The sequence below is a fragment of the Melanostigma gelatinosum genome, assembly GCF_949748355.1.
Source record: "Melanostigma gelatinosum genome assembly, chromosome: 21".
NCBI lineage: Eukaryota > Metazoa > Chordata > Actinopteri > Perciformes > Zoarcidae > Melanostigma > Melanostigma gelatinosum.
The window spans coordinates 8,291,036-8,308,898 of NC_136654.1; the positions used below are offsets into that span (position 1 = coordinate 8,291,036).

The 17,863-nt window shown below is 44.5% G+C and overlaps 1 protein-coding gene across 1 annotated transcript; it reads left to right on the forward strand.

The window, feature by feature from the left end:
* Positions 1 to 4,801: 4,801 nt before the first annotated feature.
* Positions 4,802 to 15,872, forward strand: LOC306794519 (alpha-tectorin-like; the record flags this gene model as incomplete). The annotated part of the gene is made up of 23 exons (XM_079292626.1): positions 4,802 to 4,811; positions 5,194 to 5,309; positions 5,557 to 5,835; positions 5,932 to 6,027; positions 6,153 to 6,318; positions 6,787 to 7,187; positions 7,281 to 7,857; positions 7,942 to 8,522; positions 8,787 to 9,339; positions 9,428 to 10,026; positions 10,194 to 10,348; positions 10,494 to 10,894; positions 11,053 to 11,249; positions 11,628 to 12,023; positions 12,143 to 12,426; positions 12,547 to 12,824; positions 12,982 to 13,101; positions 13,718 to 13,902; positions 13,998 to 14,158; positions 14,650 to 14,901; positions 15,084 to 15,243; positions 15,338 to 15,440; positions 15,540 to 15,872. The coding sequence occupies 23 exons, from the start codon at positions 4,802 to 4,804 to the stop codon at positions 15,629 to 15,631; spliced, it is 6,162 nt and encodes a 2,053-aa protein (XP_079148752.1). The 3' UTR covers positions 15,632 to 15,872.
* Between the last annotated feature and the right edge of the window lie 1,991 nt (positions 15,873 to 17,863).

Consider the following 17,863-nt stretch of genomic DNA (forward strand, 5'->3'; position numbering starts at 1 on the left):
ACCGTCCTGGTCCATGGTCTTTTTCAGCATTTTTTTCAGTGTCTGGTTGAATCTCTCTACTAGGCCGTCCGTTTGGGGGTGATACACCGACGTCCTCAGTTGTGTCACCTTCAGCATGCCACACAGGTCCTTCATGATCCTAGACATGAACGGGGTCCCTTGGTCGGTGAGAATCTCCTCCGGTATTCCGACCCTGGAAAACAACATCACAAGCTCCCTGGCTATGCCCTTGGTGGCCATGGAGCGTAGGGGGATGGCTTCGGGATACCGGGTGGCGTAATCAACAATAACCAGGATGTACCTGTGTCCCCTGTTGGTCTTGGGTAGGGGCCCCACTAGGTCCATCCCGATCCTGCTGAAGGGGACGGTGATGATCGGCAGGGGCACCAGCGGGTTTCTGTGATGGGGTTGTGGGGCCACTTGTTGACATTCGGGGCAGCTCCGGCAGTAATCTTCGACGGCCTTTTTTATTCCGGGCCAGTGGAACCTGGCCCTCACCCTTTCCAGGGTTTTCTCCACTCCTAGATGGGCACCTAGGAGATGGGAGTGGGCTAACTGTAGGACAGAGGGTATAAAAGGACGTGGCACCAGTAACAACCTGAGGGGGGCCCCGTCCCTCATTACTACCTGGTATAGGAGCCCGTTATATATGGCGAAATGTGTGGGAGGGAGGTCTCTTACCCCGTCCAGTGGTCGTCCGTCTACGGCGGCCACCTGCCGAAGGGCGTTGGCTAGGTTGGGGTCCTCCAACTGGGCCGTCCCAAACCTCCCTGTGAGGGGCCCGGGTAAGATGGGCTCCTCCGGGTCCTGGGGAAACAGCCCGGCCAGCTCCTCTTCGTCGAGGGAGGGGGTATCTGCTTCCTCGGGGATGGGCGGCGCCTCTCCTTCGGGCTCACTGGGGCTGGAGGGTCCGTCGTTCTCGATGGCTGTGGCATAGACGTCATCGGGGTTGGGATGGGTGGCCTCCACCAACGCCCGGGCCACGGCACTGGCGACTCCTTCCGATAGGGGAGAGGTGGAGATCTCCTCCCCCAGCCCACAGATGGCTTTCTTTTTGTACTTTCGGGGAGGGGTCGTACCTTGTTTCACCACCAGGCTGCGCCAAAGCTCCTGGAACACGGGCAGGTCTCGGCCGACGAGCACCTCTACGGGGAGTCCTTCCACGACTCCTGCAGTGCCGATGTATCTACCCCTCGTCGTGTAGATCTCTAGGGCGGTGGTGGGGTATTCGCGGGTCTCCCCATGGATGCACGTGACCGCTCGGGTGCCTGTTAGGAGCGGGTACTGAGCATACGTGGGTCTCACCAATGTAATGGCGCTCCCGGAGTCCACCATCGCTGAGGCGTCGCGGCCGTTGACTTTGACAGGGGTGAGGGGCATGTGGTCCTCGTGAGTGGCCCAGCATCCTGTAATCAAGCCGCATGGGCGACTCCCCTCACTGGCCGTGGGCATGGGCGCGTCCTGGCGGTGAGGGCATTCCCAGGCGATGTGCCCGATCTCGCCGCAGTGGTAGCACCTCCTCTCTTCCTGTCCAAACGCCGGCCGACGTCGGGGAAAGCCTGGGGGGAAGGAGGGAGACACATATTTATTTTCCTCCTTTTTAATTTTTTCTTTGCGGGTGTGCCCCTCTAATGTCTGGTTTCTTCCCCCACGCACTAAAGCTTGTGCGGCTTGGTAACCCTCCATTATTTCCACCAGGTCCTCGATGTTTCGGGGGTTTCTCTGGCCTGCCAATTTTTTTGCCTCATACGGGAGTGATCTGATGTATTTGTCCATGACCACGCGATCGGTGGGCGACACCTCGGTTGGCTCTGCGTGTAGCCAGGCCGTCGTAATCCTTTTGATCTCATGCATCTGGGCTCGCGGAGAAAGTGAGGCGTCATATGACCAGTCATGAAATCGTTGGGCCTTTAAGAACAGCGTGACCCCGCATCGCTGTAACGCTTCCGCTTTCAAAACCCGGAAGTCAACTTTTCCAGCGCGCTCTAAGTCCTGATACGTTACTTGCGTTTCATTGATCAAAAAGGGGGCTATTAACTCTGCCCAGTGATCTTCTGGCCATTTCTCGCGGAGTGCCGTTGTCTGGAATATTTGGAAAAAAACTTCAACATCGTCCGCTGCCGTTTGTTTGAGCAGGAAGCGCGCTGGATTGGCTTTCTCCACGGTATGTTGCTCCTGTTGGTTTTGTAACATGCCCTGGATTTCGCTTTGCATGGCCTCCGCGCGTTCTGTTTGCAATTCCATATATTTCTCCATTTGGCTTTGCTGTTGGTATTGTTGTTGCTGCTGGGATTGGAGGATTTGCATTTGTATTTGCATGGCTTGTTCGTGGCGCTTTTGGGTTTCTTGGTTGCTAGCGATTAGCCCCGCTAGCAGCTCTTGAAATGGCACCGGGGTGGCCATGCTTACTGGGTCGGTTGGTCTATCGGTCAGCGTTGCCAGAACCGGGTTGTGCCCACATTCTCCACCAAGTTGTGACAGCCCCCGGGGTGGACAGGGGGTTTCACGACAACACTGACCAATAAACACAACCAGTCGGCAGATAAACGGTTCAAGTGAGGTTTTTACTGAAGGTAGAGAGGGGAAAGAGGTAGGATAGACACTCAAGAACACAATGTCCGCTTTCCAGAGGGAGGGTCGGGGTCCAATTCCACGGGTCGGTGCACAACGGGTATTCCTCAGACGGTCCAGGGCGCGGGCAGGAGCAGGGTAGTCGTACAGGCAGGGGTCGTGAGCCGGGCGGGTAGTCAGACGTTCCAGGGTGATCCAGGGGTAAGGCAGTCTTCTCCAAGGGTTTCTCTGATTAGCTACTTCTTCTGCTTCTTCTTCCACTCCTACTCTCTCCCGGTTTCCTGTTGCCTGGGCCCTTTTGTAGTCCCCTCCTCCTCCTCTGATAGGGTGTGGTCGCTCCCTCGTCTCTCCTCCTCAGGTGTTGCTTGTTGGGCTGATGGTGGTTTGGCGCTCTTTTCCCTTCCCTGACATGGGGGCTCCGCCTCCATGTCAGGCAATATCGTCCCTCTATCACTACCCCTCTGGGGTTGCCCCTCCGGCTGCCACAGTACTTTGAAGCAAGTACATCGACACTAAAATAACTTTCGAACAACTTCCTTGCTGAACCAATTCTGATAATCTGTGTTATTATAAATGCACAATGGGAGGTTTGGTTCACTAGTTATGTCGAAGCAATTTCATTCGATTGATGCAAACATTGAAACAACACATTTATGGGTCTGTGCCAACTTTTACTGTACAAAGCCTTGTTGCAGTGCTGCAGCCTCACAGACGTGATGCATAGGAGCCAAAGAAGCACATGCGAACAGGTAATTCATTGATTTGATTTTAAAATAAGTTATTCATTTTAAACTGCCTGGTTGATATTGTTAGCATTTTACACACACACACACACACACACACATATATATATATATTTATATATATATATTTATATATATATATATATATATATATATATTTAAAACTCCAGAATTTCTTAACTTTGTAAGATATGTCTTTTTTAACTTTTGTGCCATTTTTTCTGAAACTTTCAGAAACTTTTGCAGTTGCAGTCAATTAATATTTAAAAAAAGTCTGCACATGTATGACAATTTTGTGTAGAATGGGCATTTTAATGTATATCTTGATCAATAGGAATTTAAATCTCCAAACATCTTTTGCGATTATGAAACCATATAACACATTTAAGGTCCATGCCTATGCATCCTTGGTTTGGGTATGCAGTCTCTGAGTGCTTTCTAGTTGTTGGTTTTTTTGGAATTTAATTAAATACATTTGGTCGGCAGGTTTATATTTGTGGCTTTGGAGAATGGCACATCTAATCATGTTGCCTGTGCTGCTTTTGGGATTGATAAGTAAGTATGAAATTCAGTCCGTTTCAATTAAATACATTTTTAGTTTTGTTGTATTTCAGTAAATTCACTAACAGACTTGATGTTAGCAGAACAGACTGATTGTTATCCAATTATATCTATGTGTTTGTTTTCATAGGTACAGTGACTCCTCAGACAACAGGTGAATTGAAGTTTAGATAATCTCTTCGTAATTTGTTCATGCTATTAAAATGTCAGTCATACAGTTGCTCTAGTTATTACTTCAAGATTATACACATTTCCCCTGGATTGCAGCTAATACTGCGGTTTATAATTGTTGTACATATATATATATATATATCTATAGACATACATAGATACAAAATACACAATTTATATCCTCTGCCAGTGTGGAGGTTGCAGAGGTACCACACCCAAGGCATTGCTTTGCTTTGCTTTAATCTACAAGTTAATAAGTTACAAATACCAGGCTGATGTATCAATTAAATACATTTTTATTTTTGTTGTATTTACCTAAATTCACTAACTGAATTTGTTTTTGATGTGAGCAAAGCAGACAGATTTTTATCCAATTAAATATGTTTGTTTTCATAGGTACGGTGACTCCTCACACGGCAGGTGAATTGGAGTTTAGATAATCTCTTAGTAATTTGTTCATGCTATTAAAATGTCAGTCATACAGTTGCTCGAGTTATTACTTCAAGATTATACCCATTTCCCCTGAATTGCAGCTAATACTGCTGGTTATGATTGTTATATAGACATACTTACACAATTTACATCCTATGCCAGTGTGGAGGTTGCAGAGGTACCACACCCAAGGCATTGCTTTGCTTTGTTTTAATTTACAAGTTAACAAGTTATGAATACAAGGTTGAAAGGTGGAGTTTCACCGCCACCCTCTGGTTGCACTTGGTATGTGGTACAAAGATTACTTTGCTGCACCTGCAACTATGCCCAACGGTGATTTTATGGTGTAGAAAACAAGATCTTCAGGTGGTGTTACATTGCTTTTTAAATTAGAACTTTTTGACAAAAGTAATTTTGACTGTCCCAGAAAGCAAAGCCAGTGAGCCTTTGAGAGAATTCTGTCTTTTCTAATGTTTTCATTGACAAATGTTCTGTTCCTGCTGTTACATGCCATAATGGCTGCTGGGAAAAAGGTTTATTTTGGTTGGTCAGAATATTAGATTAAAAGAGTCCACAAAAACACAAATAACACAAAAAGCATATTTTGTATCAAACATTGGTATGATAGGTGTGGTGATCTAGAAATGTACAAAAAAACACCATGGATGGACATTCCATCGCTTCTTAAAAATGTGATATCTGTTGTTCTTTCTAGGACCCCTCTACCCAATTACCGGAACAAGAAGCACTGCCGAAGATGATGGAAGTTCTCCTACCATTCGCCTGCAACAACCATTTCTGTATTTCGGACGGTCGCATAATCAGATTTATGTATGTAAATATAATATTAGCAAATACAAAATCCATATGTTATGTTTTGTGGAGGAATCTGGTTAGCAAATCACAAGAACTGTGTTGTAAATGTGCAACAAATAAATGAATGGAGCTAATGAATAAATTGGAGAAGTAAAAAAAATGCACTATGCTATTAAACTAATGCTACTTTATATTTGACTTCAACTGAAACATATATTGTTACTAATTCTTCGTTAGTAAGAACTGGTTGACTTGTTTCCAGGTGAACCACAATGGACATCTGACCTTTAACTCACGTTGGGGAAGTTACACCCCTCAAAGGTTTCCACTGCATGGATCCAGGGACGTCATTGCTCCACTCTGGACAGATTTAGACAACAGAGCGAATGGTCAGGTCTACTACAACCAATACACCAGTGGCAGCATCCTCCACCAAGCTACGCGAGACATTAATCGTTACTTCCCAGGATTGAGTTTCAATGCCAACTGGGTCTTTGTTGCAACATGGTATGAGGTGGCCTACTATCCCACCACTGGAACAGTAAGTTATCTTGTTCTAAATGAGGAAACACATGACGTGTATTTGACCTATTACAACATATATTTACGATAATAACCACAAGTAATTTTTTGTCAGCAAACAACAGTTCAAGCAGTCTTGATCTCTGGTGGCCAGTACTCATTTGTGCTGATGAATTATGGGATAATAGCCTCAACAAACCAAAATATACAGGTGAGAGGCATTACAATGATATGTGACTTACAATGTAAAAGTGGCCATGACTTACTTAAACCTGAATGCAGATGTGCAAAAACAAAAAATAAAACTACTTGTATTTATGTGACATGTATTTCCAGGCTGGATATGACACAGTGAACTCCACTCACCATTTCACCATCCCTGGATCATTCTCTAACAATGCATCAGGCAGTAACTCAAATTTCCGCCTGAGCAGCAATGTCAATGTGCCCGGTCGCTGGGCTTTCCGGACAGACCATGGATCAGGAGGCTGTACTTACAATGGTAAGATCAGAACCAGAGGGTGGTCACCATATAGTTCTTTACAGTAATGTGGATATGTGTTCACCACTCCATGGAGATATGTATTAAGTGTTTGTTGAACGAAATAAACAATGTATTTTGCTGCAGACAGCTGAGTATAATGTACATACTGCTATTACATTACAATATGGTGACATATAATTGAATTGCAAGTTAAGTTTTTTCATTTCATGCCAAAGTAGTTCTCAAAAGGCAAGCGCTGACCACGACAATGTAATGTCTCAAGTTGAAGGCGGCTGGCGACTTTTCTTGCAAGGCATCCTCTTCTTTATCCCCTAATTTTTGTCACCGTTCTACTGTTTATTATGAAAACAAAGGCAACATTGTCCACAAAGAATTCAAGTCGAATGTCTGATAATGCAAAAGTAATCGTGTCGACTCGTTTCACTCTATTCCGTGAAGTGAACTTTTCCTTTCTTTCTTCTGAAGATGAATCCGTGCAGCTTGGTGACTCATTCTGGAGTGACAGTACCTGTGCACAGAAGTGCACCTGCACCTCAGCAGGCCTGCAGTGTCACAACCAACGCTGCTCCTTTTCCCAAATCTGCCAACCTACTGCCTTTCAGTTCAGCTGCCAGACGGTGCGGAGAGGCACCTGCACCATTAGTGGTGATCCACATTACTATACCTTCGATAACACAGTGTTTCACTTCCAAGGCACCTGCACTTATGTTCTCTCTGAGCAATGTGGTCGTGGGTTGCCCTACTATAGAGTAGAGGGCAAGAACGAGCATCGGGGCAGCACTCGTGTTTCCTGGACACGACTGGTCAAAGTGTTTGTCTATAATGAAACCATTGAGCTTGTCAAGGGACGTCGTGGTGCAGTTAAGGTTGGTATTAAGAAATAAGTCTCCACTTACTGTGATATATTAATTTTGTTCATATTTTTACAACTATGTCTTTGCTTGTTGGTGTGTTTACAGGTTAATGGCATCTTCGCAGACACTCCATTCTCTCTCAACAATGGCACGGTCCAGGTTTACGAGTCAGGTTTTTCTGTGATCGTCAGTACTGACTTTGGCTTGGAGGTGTCTTATGACACAAATCATTATGTTCGGATCAGGGTGCCCTACACTTACCAGAATGCAACATGTGGCCTGTGTGGAAACTTCAACAATGATCACAGGGATGACTTTCAAACCCGCCAAGGACAAGTTGTCAGCTCTGATGTGGATTTTGCCAACAGCTGGAAAGCATTGGGAGACAATGAGCCTGGTTGTGAGGCACAGTGTGGAGGTCTGAGCTGTGCTGCCTGTACTGAGGCTCAGACAGCTTTATACAGCAATACTGCTCATTGTGGTATCCTCCAGAGCACTTCTGGACCTTTTGCCGCTTGCCATCAACAACTTCCCCCACAGACCTTTTTGCAAAGCTGTGTGTATGATCTGTGTGTAGGAGAAGGATATCAACCCATTCTGTGCCAAGCCCTAAATGTGTATGCAAGTCGGTGTCAACAGAATGGTGTACAGCTGCCAAGCTGGAGGAGGCAAGGCTTCTGTGGTATGTCTGTCAGTCAAAAACATTATTTCATATAATCCTTGGGCTGTCATGATGTCAAGATACATCTTGTTTTCTTTTGTCTAGAAATCCAATGCCCAGCAAACAGCCACTTTGAGCCGCGAGGCACAGCATGTCCAGCTACCTGTGTCAGCCCCAATTCTACCTTCGACTGCCCTCTTCCTGTCCAGGAGAGCTGCATCTGCAATTCAGGCTACATACTTAGTGGTGGGGTCTGCATCCCTCATGCTGAGTGTGGCTGCAGCTTTGAGGGTCGCTACTACCGCTCTGGAGAAACTGTAATACTAGACAACGACTGTGGGAGACGTTGTAGCTGCAGTTATGGCTCCATGACTTGCCGTTCCCATGGTTGTGGTCCACTTGAATCATGCCGTGTGGAGGAGGGAGAAAGAGGATGCAGACCTAACAGCTATGGAACATGCTGGATAAAAGGCCCAGTGTCATATCAAACGTTTGATGGTTTGACATACCTGTATCCTGGGGCGTGTCGATTGACCCTTGCCAAAGTAATGGGATTGTCTAGTTTCCCACATTTTGTGGTGACAGCAGAAAAACTGCCCAGAGGCCAGCAGGGTTTTTCCAGGTTGCTAAAGTTTGAGGCAGAGGGAACACACGTGTCTATTGAGATGGCGATCAGCAGAGTAGAGGTAAGTGATTGGAACTTTTTTGACAAGACAGATTCCGATGTGTTACATCCAACATTTTAAAAGTTAGGCATCTGAACTCTAATGAAGACAAATTTGACAAAAGGATTGCTGACGTGAGAAAGTTTAGTAATATGAATATTATTACAACTGTTTTAGGTTCTTTAATGATTTAATCGTTTCTTCTGAATATTTAACAGCACATACCTTTGTTTAAATCTTGTGAACTACAAAGTAATTTGATCTACTGTTCAAATGGCCCTTTAGGTTGACGGTCAGCGGATAAGACTACCATTCAGCTCGGCATCCAACCGAATCCAAATCTACCAGAGCAGCATTCACAGTATCATCATTCGCACTTCCTTTGGTGTAACTGTGCAGACAGTTTGGCCTCACTTTGTGCGTGTCACTGCACCTGGTATCTACAACGGTTCATTAGGTGGACTCTGTGGTAATTACAATGGCCAGCCACGTGACGACTTCCGCACACCCAACGGCATTCTGGTCACCAGCCCTCAGGACTTTGGGGACAGTTGGCGGGACGGCTCTCTCGCTGCACAATGTGTGGAAAGTGTAAATCATGACTCTACAACACATAACAATTCCCGTGAGTACTGTGGCATTCTTGGCTCACCACGTGGGCCGTTTGCCCAATGCGTGGCCATGGAGGACTCCCAGCAGCATGTGAATGCATGTGTGGGGATCCTTAGAGCCTCTAGAGATCCAGCATCAGCACTATGTGAGGTCCTACGAGATTATGCACTGATGTGTCAACAGCAGGGCTTTGCCCTTGGACGCTGGAGGAATGCAACTCACTGTGGTAAGCACTGTGCCCCCTTTTGGTGTAGGTTGTTTTGATATAATGTAAATGACTTTGCGAAATTAATTGATTTTGTCTTCGTCTCTAGAGCAAACCTGCCCCCAAAACAGCCATCATGAAGTCTGTGGAAGTTCTTGTCCTTCCACCTGCCCCAGCCTCTCTTTCCCTTTCGTCTGTGACACTGTGTGTCAGGATGGGTGCCAGTGTGATGATGGTTTTATCCTTAATGGCAACCAGTGTGTGCGACCTACAGCCTGCGGATGCCATCACCAAGGACGCTATCGGCGAGGAGGAGAGCGATTCTGGGATGGTGAGGAATGTCAGAGCTTGTGTTCCTGTAATGGCACTACTGGGGCAGTCCACTGTATCTCCAACGCCTGTGGTCCCCAGGAGTCCTGCCGTGTGGTGGCGGGTGAGTTTGGCTGCCATCCCAACCCTCATGGCACCTGCTCTGCCTCTGGTGACCCCCACTACCTCACCTTTGATCGCAAGGCCTATGACTTCCAGGGAACCTGCCGCTATGTTTTGGCGACCCTTTGTAATGCCACTCATGGGCTTCACCAATTTTCTGTGGAAGCTAAGAATGAGCCGTGGAGAGGGCGGCCAGTTTCAATCACAGCAGAAGTTTTTGTGAATGTCGGGGGCTATGGAGTGCACATGTCGAGGGAGAGCAGTGGTGTGGTACAGGTGAGTTACACAAATTCTGAATAGTTAGAGATATTCTTTCTCCTGACCTTCCCTCTATATTTAATCTATGCTGGGTTTGCAACTATCATTTTTAAAAGCACCATATAGTTGCAACAAAAATACAAATCTATGATTGTTAATCCAATTTTCTTTGTACATTGTTAAAGGTGAACGGAGTAACTAAAAGCTTACCTATTCTCCTGAATGGAAGTCTTGCAATCTATGCAAGTGGATTTCGCACATATGTCAGTGCTGAGTTTGGCCTGAGGGTCATGTACGATGGATATAGTACAGTGTCTGTCTCTGTACCTCCAAGTTACAGGTAACTGCCATTTACTGCAGCCCATGTTTGAATGCTTTAGTTTACATTCTGAAAGATATTTTATTACAAATGTTTAAATCATGTAGCTTCAATGTATAAACATATTTTTGACTCTGTGTGTATTTAATTATTGTCTTCATTACAGACAAAAAACATGTGGACTTTGTGGAAACTTCAATGGAAATCCAAATGATGACTTCCACACCCCATCTGGAATGATGGTTACCACTCCACAGGAGTTTGGGACAGCCTGGAAAGTGGCAAGCAACTACACCTGCAGTGATGGGTGTGGCTCCTCCTGCCCACAATGCAACAATGAGCTACCTGCTAGAGCCCAATGTCAGGTGATTCAGGCATCTGACGGCCCCTTAAGCTTCTGCCATGAGGAGGTGAACCCAGCGCCATATTTCAGGGACTGCGTGTTTGATGTTTGTGTGTCGGGAAGTGAAGGCCAAGATCTTCTGTGCAGAGCCATTCAGACGTATGTCACTGCCTGTCAGTCTGCTAATGTTCGAATCTACCCTTGGAGACAGAACACCACCTGCAGTAAGTCAACGAGTCAATGTGTTGTTTATCCACTATTTAAACAGCCGAGGAAACAATCAAAGAAGTCTCGACCTACTGCATCTACGTGTAGGCTATGTTAATTTACTGAATCATTTTCAACCATCTGACATGCATCATTTAATTCCTCTCTCATGAAGGACTTGACTGTCCCGCCAACAGCCATTATGAGCTGTGTGGTACCGACTGTGGTCACATCTGTGCCAGCAGCGTTGATGCCATCTGTGAGCAGGTCTGCTCTGAGGGATGTTTCTGTAATGAAGGTTTTCTCAGGAGTGGGACAAGATGTGTCCCCGTGGAAAGCTGTGGCTGCCAATATGACGGGTTCTACTATAATGTAAGTCATATAGCTCTAAATGGATAAGAAACCAGATTTGTATCACTGTGCCCGAATAATTCATCTGACAGTCTCTGTGATTTATTTGCACATAATCATTTCACTTTGGTCAAGCAACTCTCTTATATCACAGATATCAGAATCCTTTTGTCTCCTTTTTTAATCAGCCAGCATCAGTGTGCTCAATAAAAAGCGATCCTCATTTGCCTAAAATGATCAAGTAACAAGACATTTAGAAATACTGTTGACAGAGAACCAATTATTTTCTACTTTATTGTGCTACATATATTGTGTCACAACTGTCATATTGTACCTTGACCAACTGTAGTTGTAGCACATTATCATTTTTATTGCATCTGTTTTTCTCACATGTTACAGGCTGGTGAATCCTTCTGGACAGAGGGTTGCTCCCAGCGGTGTGAATGCCATGCTCCCAATGACCTGCGCTGTTCTGCTGCATCTTGCACTTCTACACAAGAGTGCACCATCATAAATGGCCAGCTGGGCTGTTTAGATGAGATGTCTACTTGCACTGTTACGGGTGATCCACACTACATCACCTATGATGGGGCACTGGCCCATTTCCAGGGCACATGCTCTTACATCATTACTGAGAGTGTGAACTCCGGCATCAATGAGAAACACTTTCAGGTAGTAGCCACCAATAATCACCGTGGCAACAACCGTGTGTCGTTTGTGTCAGCAGTGGATGTATACCTCTCAAATCAACTAGAGAGTGTGCATGTCAGGATTGGACCCAACAAAAGAGTAAAGGTAAGCTCTTCATTACTTGCAAGATGAACAGCTTTCTGTATCTCTGTATTGTAAATATAATTACTAACAAGTGCCTCCTCCCTTCTTGTCCGTCTCTCTCTGATCTCTCTTCCTTCCAGGTAAATGGAAGTGAGGTGTCTCTTCCCACCACTGTGGGAACATTAGCTCAGGTAGTAAGACAGGGAAGCTACATCGTGGTCGACGCCATTGACTTGAAAGTTCACTTTGACGGCCGAAGCACTTTACTGGTCAGACTGGCCCAATACCATCAAAATAGAGTCACAGGCATGTGTGGAAACTTCAACAGGGATCGTTCAGATGACAAAGTCTTGCCCAATGGCACTTTGGCACAAAATGACAATCACTTTGGACACAGCTGGAAATCCTCCACAAGCCAACCAGGGTGAGATGTTATGAAAATAACTTGCAGGGTTAACAATCCTTCACGACATAAAGACACAACAATAGACATATGATGGAAAAATATGTCAAAATAAACAAAGTCAAATCATCTATTTTCTAGATGTGGATCCACTGATGGAAGGAGTGATGATGGATTGGATGACTGTCCCTATATGGAAGAATACTCTGAGCACTGTAGTGTCATCACCAACAGTAGCGGTCCATTCAGTGCATGTCACCTGCACTCTGATCCACAGCCATTTTTCAGTTCCTGTGTCTATGACCTCTGCCTCTCCACTCCAGCCAATGGCATGCTGTGTTCTGCAGTCTCCGCCTACGAGAGCACCTGCTCTGTCTTGGGGTTAAACATCCCTGAGTGGCGCTCTGCTTTGCTGTGTGGTAAGTTTACACTGGGCTAATGAACAGACAAAATAATGAAGGAGAGATATAATCCTTAGTTTAACAGAACTTTAGCATTTGTCCTACCTGTGGAAAAAGGTAGTTTTTTACTTGTTTCGTCACTCTTTGTCTCATCCTTTCCCCACAATCTCCATAGCTGAGTCAGACCCCTGCGAACAGCTGGACTGCACAGAGTATGAGTGGTGTGGTGAGAAGCGCGGTGTACACGGCTGCTTCTGTGATGAACATCACCATCGGCCCAACAATGAGAGCTACGGTGAGGGCAGCTCCATTTAAAACACTGCTTTGTTTTAAAGATTCCGGATGTGATATGTGTAAGATGAGAAGTAGAAATTGCTTCACAGTACAATTTTATTGTTTGTGAAATATACGCCAACGTAAGACCACGGAACAATAATATCCACTCAGGTGTCGGTTTATCATCGTTATCTTGCCATAATATCCAATCCCAGAGCTTAGAACTCTGTTTGTGCACGACTGACGGCATGTGGAAGCTAAAGATTACGGTCTTGAAAAAAGTGCAATCTGCAACTTAAACCAATTCACTTTTAAATTCTGCGTCAATTTTAAATGAATTCAGCCAATCTGAATGGGTATTGCAGTATTGTGAACCGTGCACAATGCCAAAATGAGAGACGAAACATGATTTCATGGAAACAGCGTTAAAATGATTTAAATGGTCAATATAAACCATTAGGATTGTTACAATATCTGTGAGTCACAACTCAGTGGGTTTGTCACTATGAGCAACACATTTCAAATTACATATAGTAGTTATTTAATACAGGAAAATATTGATGAGTGCAGCTTTAACTATGAGATTAGCTACAAACACTGCAGATTGTTTTTAAAGCTCTCTCTCATATACGTAGACTCGTCCATCAATTGTTCCAGTAGTTCAGGCACCATGTCTGTGTCGCGCTGCCAGCTGTTTGAAGCTGGCTTCCACTCCAGCGCCCTCCACCTCCGAGATGACTCCTGCAATGGGACTCTCCAGGACGGACGACTGGTGTTCCGCTTTAACAATGACGACCAGCTGTGTGGCACAGCTCTCAGGGTACAGTCCATTTTAGACATTAATGTGCTCCATCAGACATATTACAAGTACAAGCAACTTACTGAAGTTTACCATTTTGTCATTTAAATTTTAAGAGCAATGGAACCCATTTTATCTATGAGAACACCATCCAGGGTGACGTGGACCCTCATGGAGGGATAATCAGCCGCAAGAGGAACATTCATTTGCGTTTCTGCTGTGAATACCATCTGACCCAGGCCCTGTCTATGGATGTGGGCATCAACCCTGTAGAGAGGTAACAATAACAACACCATCTACTTTACATGTTTTATGCTAACTGAATACAATTACCACAATCCTTCTTATGGTGAACATATGTCCATAGTGATACGTCATGACATATGTTAAAATATTTATCTTTTAAATAACAGGACCATATATTAAACAGTGCTACATCTGCACCTCAAACCTTTTTTGAGTATTTATCTTCTGCGACAGTGATGCTCGATGATGACAAAGACTGAAAATAGTTAGTTATAATTTAGCCCTTTGTTGTCATAAATGTTGTGTAATTTCTCCACTACCCACATTCTGCACCCAATGCAATCAATAAACTTGCCATTTCAACCAACAATACGAAGAAAAGTTAAAAGAAAAGAAAAAAAACTGTCCCTGTTCTGTAAATGTGAATGTGTCAAAGATTGTCAACAAGACGTTGTTACCAAGAGCAAGCCAGTGAATTGGTCCTTCTCAAGTGCAATCAACTTCTTTGTTGTTTTTTTGCAGCATTGTGAGAAAGAAGCTTCCATCAGGCCATGGACAGTATCTTACGAGAATGATCCCCTACCAGGACGCTGGCTTCCGCTATCCCCTGGCCAGTGGCAGGAACATAGAAATGATAGTTGACCAGAGGCTATATGTGGAGATTCGGACAGAAGGAGTCGATGCAAGGCAGATCTCCACCATTATGGACTCTTGCTGGGCCACGCCAGTCAACGACGCCAGCTACCCTGTCCGCTGGGATCTCATACATGAAGAGTAAACAAGCTATTGCAACTTCATGTAGTTTAGCATTCTGATCACTGGTTCTTGATTACCCAGAAAATGATTTACTCTTGAAGGGCCTCTCTTCACTCGCTCCACCCTTCCTCACTTTCACAACTTAACCCTGTTTATTTTATAGTCCAGCTGGTAACATTGTAACCTCTATCTCCCTCCAGGTGTCCGAACCCAGCAGATGGTACAGTAGAGCTGGTTGCGAACGGCATCTCCACGGTGGCCCGATTCTCCTTCAAGATGTTCACCTTTAACAACTTTTCATCCATCTACCTGCACTGCCAGGTCCACCTGTGTCTTCTGAGACACAACAACTGCACTGCTGTAAGTGCTACTGTGTTTGTGTGCGTTCGTAATGAGTTTGGATAGATTATCAAAAGGTGCGTTAACAGAAACCCCTAATGTTGTTTTCATGCAGCACTGCTACCCAGGCCACCACAACCGAGTTGCAAGGGACGTATCCCAGCATGCCATGACGGGCATCTCAATAGGACCACTTACCATGCCGCTCAATCGGAAAGGTAAAACCCTCTTATCTCCTCATGACTTTTGCTCTTTTGATAACACTAATCTTGATGCATACATTTGATGTACTCTAAACTTTAATTCTTCTCTTACAGCCAGAAGGGTGAATCCGAGCAGTGCCTCAGGCCAGTTGGCCTCACTGGTGACCCTGCTAGTCAGTTTGCTGACAGCCAAAACTCTGGTGTAGGGCGTTCAAAGATGATCCATATTCTAACAATCACTCAACATACATTTGCTTTTAGATTGTGTTTCTATTAGAGAGGCCTTTTCCTTGTGTTCTGTTTTTGTGGTCTGCTGAAAATTGAAGTAATCCTGCTTTATAACTGTAGATGTGCAGCATGCTGAAGCTGAAATCACTTGACTTTTGTTGTTTTCACTATATAAGAAGTTTATCGAGTGTATCCTTAGTTTCTTTGTTGGGGTTCTAATCATCTATCATATAAGAAGTAACCAATCATGTATAATGAAGGTTGAAAATATAAAGTTTCTCAATGCATGGAGTGTGGATCTCATTTTCTGTTGTCCTTAGAAGGTTGTGTGGTTGCTGCAAGCTGCCAGCATCACTTAACAATTGAATCAACAATGACCGGGTTATGTTATGATCCGAAAGGGAATAGAAATCTGCACTAATACTTTAATAATACCAGAAATATAGAAAGCGAGGGTGATAAATTGTTCAAACTAATTTCATCCAAGAATGAAAATGCTAGTCGGCAAATCAGTGTATCAATGAAGCAAGAGTGTTGCAGTAAAAAAAAAAAAAGAACACAATTCCCATAATTTACTACTGTTACGACCACATTAAACTATTTTCTCTTGGTTTTGGAGGGGGAAGGGAGGATAATTTATCACAAAGCAGTGTTGTGGAAAATTCCTAAGACTAGTCGGGAGAAGAAAGTGGAGGATTTTTAGTCAATATCAAATAAGACAGAGTCTGACAAATGAACAAAGTTGCCATGATAATTTATTTGTCCGTAGACAGAGAGAACAGTCTAACAGAAACATCGCTGTTATCTGTGAGAAATGCTCTGAACAACCAGTCATAATGCATGGTCATTTATGCTCAAAACAGCTTCCTGTTCCTTTCAGCTGAGCTGGCAAGGACACACAATGGAGACAAAGAAAAGGCACGTCATCATCTTGCCTTGGACACTTCCTTAAACAAGACAGGAAGGCGTTTTATCTGCTCTTTGCAGAAACCTTTATTCACAGTTTTTTGCCTTAAAGAAAACCGTTTCAACACAGCAGCGGTTTCCTCTTAACTTTGCAAAGACCATCTAAACACATATTTTTTACTGACACAGCAGCAGACAGGATAACACCAGATTAACATGGACCAGGATGGGGTGAATGTTGGTTTGTTGTCTGCTGCAATTAATGAGCGTTACAGAATTCCCACTATATGGCGTGATCATTAAAATGTCATTGTTACAGGTGTAGTAAGGACCCAGGAGCAGTACGACAATACCAGGAATAGTTTGACTTGAATTCTTTAATTTCTTCAACACACACCACAGGAAGAATATTCCCAGGAAAACAGCGACAGGATTCTCGTGGTCAAGGACAGAAGGCTGAGCGAGTTACCAGGGCAGAGGCAAGGCGAGGTTGTCCGAAACAGGCAGGCTCGGCAACAGGGAATCAGTCCATGGATGTATGCGGGAAAGTATTGCATGAAAGCAGAGAATGATCTGGCAGTGAGGCAGTGTGAGGCAGGCGTTTAAATAGTGAAGGAGGCAGAGTGAGCAGGTGAGAGTAATGAGCTGATGAGGTGAGTGTGACTGGCAGGTGCACTGAATGAACTGATTGGGTGAGTGAAAGGTGGAAAAAACTAGATAGAAGTGGCAGAGCTGTGACAGTCATAGTATATATTTCAAAAATTGTTATAAAGATGTATGTCATGAAAAGACATAAAAAGTAATTGTATATCACACAAAAGTCAAAGGGTCAAAGGAAATGGTGCTCACTGAGGCTGCCAGATTATTTTGCTAGATTAAGCCACCAGCAGTCACTCAAATTTCTGTGAAAACATTCTTTGCAGGGTGTGTGCAGGTACATGGACGTGATTGATGGCACAGATTAGATCTCTGAAGCGACTTGATTTCCTGCCAGTTACATATTTGTTACTTGAATAAAGGAAAGGCGACACGCGCCTAGTTTCCTCGCAACCTCAATTGTTCAAACTCCTCATTTGTGTTAAAGTTGAAGATTAAATATGAGTCCAGTAGAGGTAATTTAATTCATTCACATGCTGTAGATTTTTGGAGCTCTCAGATTCTTGGACTATCTTGCACCTGGAAGATGTCCCGCCTCTGCCTTTGCTCGTGGCTCAGGTCATGTTGCAGGTTTTGTTTCTCTCAGATTCAGTTTCCAGGGTCAGAGATACGGTAAGGAAGGAGATTAAAACGTTATCAAATGTCCT